The 7,898-nt window shown below is 38.0% G+C and overlaps 2 protein-coding genes across 2 annotated transcripts; both read right to left on the bottom strand.

The window, feature by feature from the left end:
* Window positions 1-2,589: 2,589 nt before the first annotated feature.
* On the bottom strand, window positions 2,590-3,153 carry LOC141628614 (uncharacterized). Its single transcript, XM_074441731.1, has one exon. The coding sequence runs from the start codon at window positions 3,151-3,153 to the stop codon at window positions 2,590-2,592; it is 564 nt and encodes a 187-aa protein (XP_074297832.1).
* Window positions 3,154-5,212: 2,059 nt separating this feature from the next.
* Window positions 5,213-7,658, bottom strand: LOC141628615 (uncharacterized). Its single transcript, XM_074441733.1, has 3 exons — window positions 7,481-7,658; window positions 5,996-7,027; window positions 5,213-5,877 (listed from the first exon to the last, which is right to left on the bottom strand). The coding sequence occupies exons 1-3, from the start codon at window positions 7,656-7,658 to the stop codon at window positions 5,213-5,215; spliced, it is 1,875 nt and encodes a 624-aa protein (XP_074297834.1).
* Between the last annotated feature and the right edge of the window lie 240 nt (window positions 7,659-7,898).

Consider the following 7,898-nt stretch of genomic DNA (forward strand, 5'->3'; position numbering starts at 1 on the left):
AAAATGTATTCTTAAGCTTGATAAACAAAATTCCAACAATGTTAGATCATTAATGAAAAAAAAAATTGTAGTTTGTGTACGTAATTGTCTTGTTGATCACCGATAAATTATTAGTACTTTTAGTATAAAAGTTTTGCCCTTCAGTAGTATAACATCAAGATACACTTATAGTCCGTAGTTAACTTTTTCATTGACACAGGCACATCCGGTTTTTCGTTAAATACAAAACACTATGTCTATAACACATGCTGGAGCATACCATAATGAACCCTTAATAATGAAGACATGCCTTTATGAGTTTTGCAAATTATTCACACCAACAATAACTACGTAATACTGAATGATGTTACGTAAAATAACAGGTATCATAATTATATATGTTTATTGTATTCAGAAAAAATGTTAGATCTTTAACAACATAATTTTACCTTGACTATCTACATACAACTAAAGGTATTTGATCCTGATAAACTTCTCGCAAAATAAAATTCAAACTAAATTTCAATATAATTAATTAGTAGTTTAAACAACAATCAATCAAAAATATATGTGATTCTATTACATAAAATGCAAGGGGCACCTAGTAGTATCATCTTTGACAACATCGATTAGTAGTTTATGTCATCAACAAAATCGTTGGCTTACCTAATTAGTATTTTAGGGCATCGTTGAGAATGGTTTACGTTACCATGGTCTGACATAACTGGCATAATCCTCTTATGGAGTTAATGTTCTTACAGGGTTAATGTTCCTTAACAACATAATTGGCATGCCACACTTGGTACTGTCGTAAAGCTTATAATTATGAGTTGTATTAAAAAATGTATTATGTATACTCCCTTCCCTTCTTAAACATCTTCCACCTTGCTCTTAAGGGGCCAAACTTTTATAACTTTGACCATTAAAATGTCGAAAATCATGGTCAAACTACCGTATTGACGACTGTGTAAAAGTAATACAAAAGATCATTGCGAAGAGGATGAAGTACATTTAGTGTGTGAAATTCCTAAAAGATAATGAATTTTGCTCCTTAAGTCTAACCCTACTAAAGTACTCTGCTAAGTCTCGCATATGGAAAACAAAAAACGACTGCTAAAAGCATGGATGCCATATGTGGGAGGGGACGTGACGGTTTTAGGTCTTCCCATACCCGTATTTAATAGAAAAGTTACATGTTCCCTAGTTGTCGTATTTCCTGTCGCGGGTAAAAAGTTTCAAAATTATAACCGACTCAACTTATGCAGATCTTAAAATAGTTTAATACTCGTTTATTTTATAACTTTCTCAAATAATTCTCATAACATTTTTACCCATATCTAACACTCATGGTTGACATGATTTAAAATTCAGTTTGAGCCCAAGGCTTTATTTATATTCGCTGCATCCAAGACAAATGCGACATAGTTGGACACTTGTGATAGATTTTCCCTTTTTATCAAATTTGCTTCTTTTTATTGTAGAGCTAACAATTTTTATTTTTATGTAAGAAGCTAACGTTTATTTATTTTGAACCAATTGCTTATTATTTTGTTCCTCGTGATTATTATAGAGTATATTTGTAATTTGTGCTATAATGTCTAATTGCTACAGTAATATTTATACTGAACCAATAGTTATTTATTCTATCAATAAAGTTTATAAAATTAAAAGGAACTTGAGATCAACTCCTAACAATAGGCTCAAAAGCAAGTAAACACGGGCAGACATAAATAAGAAATTAATTTAATATAAGGAAGGTTGGGAGATTATGAAAAATCTCATATTTAAGCTTTGTTTCTAAGAAATAAGCTTAAGCTTATTTGACCAAAATTTCATTTATATTAATTTCTTATAAGTATTTGGTAGATAAATTATTTACCAAAATAAGTTACTTATTTCTTATTTTTAATCCTTCAAAGTAAAATATTAAATATGGACTACTTATTATGTCCTTTTATTTCATTTTACTAAAAAACAGCTACCTTTCGATTAGTTTTCCAAACATTTACTAAAAAACAGCTACCTCTAGGGTGTCTTTAGGTTTTCTTCTTCTTTGAATGACAATAAGAAGGGAAAGGGTTTAGGGTTGGATTAGGCGGACCGCTACCGCAGGTCCGCCTAATCCAACCGTAAACCCTTTCCCGTCCCGTTTTGGAATACCCGGGCCCCTATTTTAAATCCCGTTTTAGGATACCGGTGGGTTTGAGGTACAATTGACTTAGGAATGCATGGACTAACCATGTATATGCATCAAATAACTTTTTATGTGCATTAAACAACTTTGTATATGCATGAAATAAGCTGTCTTCCTGAAGCTAATCAGTGTTTGGTTTGGCATTCAATAGTCATATGAATTCATGGACTAACCTTGCATATGCATCAAATAATTGTTTATGTGCATTAAACAACTTTGTATATGCATGAAATAAGCTGTCTTCCTGAAGCTAATCAGTGTTTGGTTTGGCGTACAATAGTCTTATGAATTCATGGACCAACCTTGTATATGCATCAAATATTTTTTTTTTTTTTTTTTGGGAAAGGTAAGCTTCTCATTAAATAATTAAACCAAGCCCATTACATCATTGGTGAAAGATAAGCACTTCACTTATCCTACTTCATACAAATTATATCAATCCAGTTCAAAGCTTTACTATTCTTGCTACCAATTCTAATACTACTCAACCTTAGTCGAATTTCATTATGAATCTGTCTGACTAAACATTCAGGTCTAAGCAGTAGCATTTCCACCCTGCATTTGTTCCTGCACCACCATATATTAGTCATCAATGCTGCCATTACAACTGCTACCACTCGTTTTCTTGCCAAACTTCGTGATCTCCATTTAATCCACCAGTCACAACACTTCTCTGCAGGCAACTGGAAAGGACACCATCTGTGAACCAACTCCCTACAGTTCCTACTGTATTCACACCTAAAAAATAGGTGCTCATGATCCTCCTCAACCAGTCCACACAGGAAACAAAGATTAGCAGGAATAATCTGCATCTTCATGAGCCTATCTTGTGTGAGTAATCTCTCCTGAGCTATGAGCCACACACAGAATCTATGCCTGGGCACCATCCACCGTACTGTCGTCAATGCTGCCCATCTGACTTTCTCAATATCAGGTCGAAGGAACCTGTAACCCTGCTTAAGTGTATATTGCCCTGTCATTTGTCCCACAGTACCATAAAATAGTTGATGAAATATAGTCTTCACTTGACAAATTTTGCGCCAAGCCTAACTACTATTGATTGATGGTTCATACTCCTTCCAGGTGCATCTTTTGATATAGATGGAGTGCACCCATTTGACCCACAAGTGGTCTGCTTTCTGCTCAATCCACCATACGTATTTCCCTAGAGCTGCAATGTTCCAATCATACAATTTCTTTATCCCAAGCCCTCCTTGATTAAAAGGACGACATATAGCATCCCAAGCCACCAGAGCAGTACCTTCCTGATGCTCAGTACCATGCCAGAGAAAACGCCTGCACACTGCTTCTATCTTGGCTATAACAGTTTTGGGAATAATAAAAATTCGTGCCCAATAAGAATGAAGGGAACTAAGTACTGATTGCACAAGAACCAGTCTACCAGAATAAGCCAACTTTCGAGCCCCTAATCCCCTTATTCTCTCAACAACTTTCTCTACCAAACAATGGCATTCCAAGACTGACAGTCTTTTAGGAGACACATTGATCCCCAAATACTTAAAAGGCACTTTATCAGGCTTCATACCAGTCTCAGTCTCAATCTCAGTAACCATCTGCTCAGTCATACCATTACAATAAAAATTAGACTTCTCCTTGTTCATTTGCAGGCCTGAAGCCTTAGAGAAATAACCAAAAGCATTCAATAATAATTCAATACTATTCCTATCCCCCTTACAGAATATGATCAGGTCGTCAGCAAAACAAAGGTGAGTCAGGCCAATGTGTTTGCAAAGAGGATGGTGCCTGAACTGTCTATGTCTCTGAACTACCCCCAAAATCCTACTAAGGTATTCAATGCAAATGGTGAAGAGGAGGGGAGTTAATGGGTCTCCTTGCCGCAACCCTCTCTTCCCATGGAAAAAAAACAAATGTCTCTCCATTAAGAGCAATAGAATAGGAAGTAGTAGTTACACATTGCATAAGTAACTCAATAGTTTGAGGAGGGAATGCCAAAGCAGACAGCATAGCATGCACAAAATCCCATTCAACAGAATCATACGCTTTTTGCAAATCTAATTTCATCAACAATCTGGGAGAGCATGCTTTCCTCTTGTATAATCTGATGAGGTCTTGACAAATAAGAATGTTCCCCACAATGTCCCTCCCTTTAATGAAAGCACTCTGAGAAGGACTTATAATATCAGGCAAAATATCTCTCAATCTATTACAAATGACCTTAGAAAGGCACTTGTAAACAGTGTTACAACACGCAATGGGCCTGAATTGCTTGACATTATCAGGAATAGCAACTTTAGGTATCAAAGTAATCACAGTGTGATTACATTGCTTCAACAATTTTCCTTTGGTAAACACATCCCTTACAGCAGCAGACACCTCAGGGCCAATAATGTGCCAGGCATCTTTGAAAAATTGGCTCCCAAAGCCATCAGGACCTGGTGCTTTGTTACCAGGTATATCAAACATTGCTCTCTTAATTTCAGTATCAGAAAGGGGAGCTAGCAAAGCAGCTCTGTGGTCAGCTGTTAAGCACGGCCCCATCCTGACAATAGCCTGATTAATAGGAGTCACAGGCTTAGACTCACCAAGAAGTGACATATAAAATTCTTCAAAGGCCCCCTTAATGTCACCAGGAGAACAGCACTCCTTTTGTCGGATATCCTTCACTTTGTAAACCCTATTATGGCTTCTTCGTTTTTTGATCACTGAATGAAAATAAGAAGAGTTTTCATCCCCTCAAAGAATCCAAGCTGCTTTTGCTTTTTGACTAAGGAACATATTTCGAGCTTTAAGTAGTTCTCCCAAGTCTGCAGCACACAGTTTCTCAGTATGACAAAGGTCAGAATTAAGTGGATCCTGCACCAGCTTCATCTGAATGTCTTTAAGAGCTAATTCAGCCACATTAGTTAAGTTCTCAATATCACTGAATTGCTCCCTATTCAAGGTCCTGAAAGCCTTTTTCAGTAGCTTCAACTTTTGGACCACCCTAAACATAGGTGTCCCCTGAATTACTGTATTCCAACAATTCCTGACAGTATAATCAAACTCCTTAGACATTGCTCACATATTAAAGTACTTAAAAGATTTAGTACGATGCTGAAGTGAACATTCCAAGGAAATGAGACAGGGACAGTGATCAAATAACCCCTCAGGGAGGAAATTTGCCACACTGTCAGGGAAGGTAGTGATCCAATCATCATTTATCATTACCCTGTCAATTCTACTATACACTTTATCACCAATTTCATGCTTATTGTTCCACGTAAAAAATGCACCAGTCGCTTTCAGATCAACCAAATTGCAGTCCTGAGCAACCTGGGCCAAAGGAAGAACATCAGCATAAGAAACAGGTGCCCCACCAATCCTTTCATTATAGTCTAGAATAGCATTGAAGTCCCCACAAACCATCCAAGGACCATTGATGCCCATATGGTACTCTCTAATGCTATGCCAAAGACTCTCCCTCTCTGCAGCCTTATTGAACCCATACACCAAAGTATACCAGAACATTTTACTCCTGAATTTATCATACACCTCAGAATGTATGGCCTGGGCAGTCACATCCTTCACATTAACATCAAACATAGAAGGGTCCCATAATAACCAAACTCTACCCCCACTGTGTAGGCTAGAATTAGTACATATGGACCAATTCTCACACAGATTATTCCTTACTTTATTCCAACTATGGCTTTTAATTTTAGTTTCAACTAAACCAAACAAGCCTACATTATTCATATTAAGAAAATGCTTTATTTCTAGCTGTTTATTGATACTATTCAGACCACGCACATTCCAAAATCCACAACTACCCATTATCAACAAGGCCCCTATTGCATTCACCCTTTTCAACAATCCTATCTCTTGTCTTCTGAATAGAGTGACTCAAGGCTTCCATGAAGCTCAAGCCTCCCGGTATAAAGACTCTTTTCTCCCCCGACTCCTGTCTCATCATCCTGGTGAGGAGTCTTCTAGGCATTGACTGCTCAACCACTGGTTTAGATACCATCACTGGAGTAACAATGCCCCTCTCAACAGTAGCAGTTCTCTGTTGAGATGGAGCTGTCACCTTCTGCACTGGGACAGGCACCTGATGCACAGGACCATTCTTAACTTGCTTCTTCTCAGGACCTGCACCAGCAGCAGCATTCCCTGGTTTAGGTTTCCACACCTTTGCTGCAGGTTTCCCTTCTCCTTTTCTACACTTAGCAGTCTCATGACCCATCCCCTTACATTTGCCACATGTAATAGGAAGCCAATCATACATGACTCTAAGCCAGTGCTGTTTACCATTCTCATCAAAAAAACCAATTTCATTGGGAAACTCCTGATCCACATTTACTTCCACCATTGTTCTAGCATATCCCAGGAAATCCCTATTCTGTGTGGCTTCATCACTTTTAATGTAAGCCCCCACAATTCCACTGATTTTCCTGAGACAATCAGTCCCCCAAAATTTAACATCCAAGCCATACAATTTAATCCAAATAGGAACACGCTTAACATCATGTTTCACAAGTTCCATATCAGGCTCCCAAGCTTTCACAATGACCGGCTTGTTGTCAAAAATGAGATGACCATTATTTAACACAAGTTGTTGCTTTTCCTTAGATTTAAAGCGTACCAGAAACAATTCATTTGGCATAAATGCTATTTTATCCACCCCAAACCCCTGCCAAACCCTCTTAACATAACCAGTAAGAACAGAGCTGGGTGGATTGGCCCCTAAAACGTAACACACAACAGAGGTAGACCAGAATTTCAGCTCACCAGCAACATTCTCAGACGTTAATCGGAGTACAGGTTTAGCCGGCGGCGTCTTCTCCACATCCTGTTGAGGTGCCACTTCTTCAACTACTTCAAGCTCCTCATCCTCTATAATCGATTGTAGGTCAGAATCGAAATCATCCGAAGAAAATCGAAGATGCGGTGGGGCTTTCCCCTTATTAAGACGAAATTCAAAACTATTTTTTTGATTTTTTTATGAAGATTGCGACGAATTTGAGGGATTTTTGTTGTTTTTCTTATTCCGAGCCATTGTTGCTTCAAGAACAAGCTAAACGGTTAGAAGATTAGAGAGGATTTTCTCTCTCTAATTTCTCTCTCATCCCTTTCCGTATTATCAACTCTAATCTTTTTTATATGCATCAAATAACTATCTATGTACATTAAACAATTTTGTATGTACATGAAATAAGCTACCTTACTAATGCTGACTACTTTTACAGATAATCCTCCAACCAAATACTACAGCCGCAGAGGCAGAACAAATTTCACCGCGTCGACGGAGTCCGCGTGTTAAAGCCAAAGTTCACGAGGAAGTCGCACCAGATTTGCCTCCTAATAAGAACAAGAGGAAGGCTGCAGAAACAAGCAAAGGGCTAACGCAAACTACAAAAAGAAGAAAGCGTTCTGACAAGGATAAGCCTCTCCTCTCTCGGATGAGTCCTTCCTTGATCACTAATTTCATCAGGTTGGGGCCATCCGAAAAGCAAATTGAAGCCATCCACAGTATGGGGTTCAGAGGTTTGTTACAGCTTAAGTCAGAAGAAATTAATGGCCATTTGGCCAGATGGATTATCGAGACATTTAATCCGTTCAACTGTTCATTGATGAACTGCGATCTTGTTATCTCGGATGAGTATGTCCACATTGCAACTGGACTTCCTATGGGACCGATTAACATTGTTGCAGCTAGAATGTTCTGTAAGGAAAAGGAGTACACAGAGGCTGTCAAGAGGTATAA

Source organism: Silene latifolia, chromosome Y (assembly GCF_048544455.1).
Source record: "Silene latifolia isolate original U9 population chromosome Y, ASM4854445v1, whole genome shotgun sequence".
Classification (NCBI taxonomy): domain Eukaryota; kingdom Viridiplantae; phylum Streptophyta; class Magnoliopsida; order Caryophyllales; family Caryophyllaceae; genus Silene; species Silene latifolia.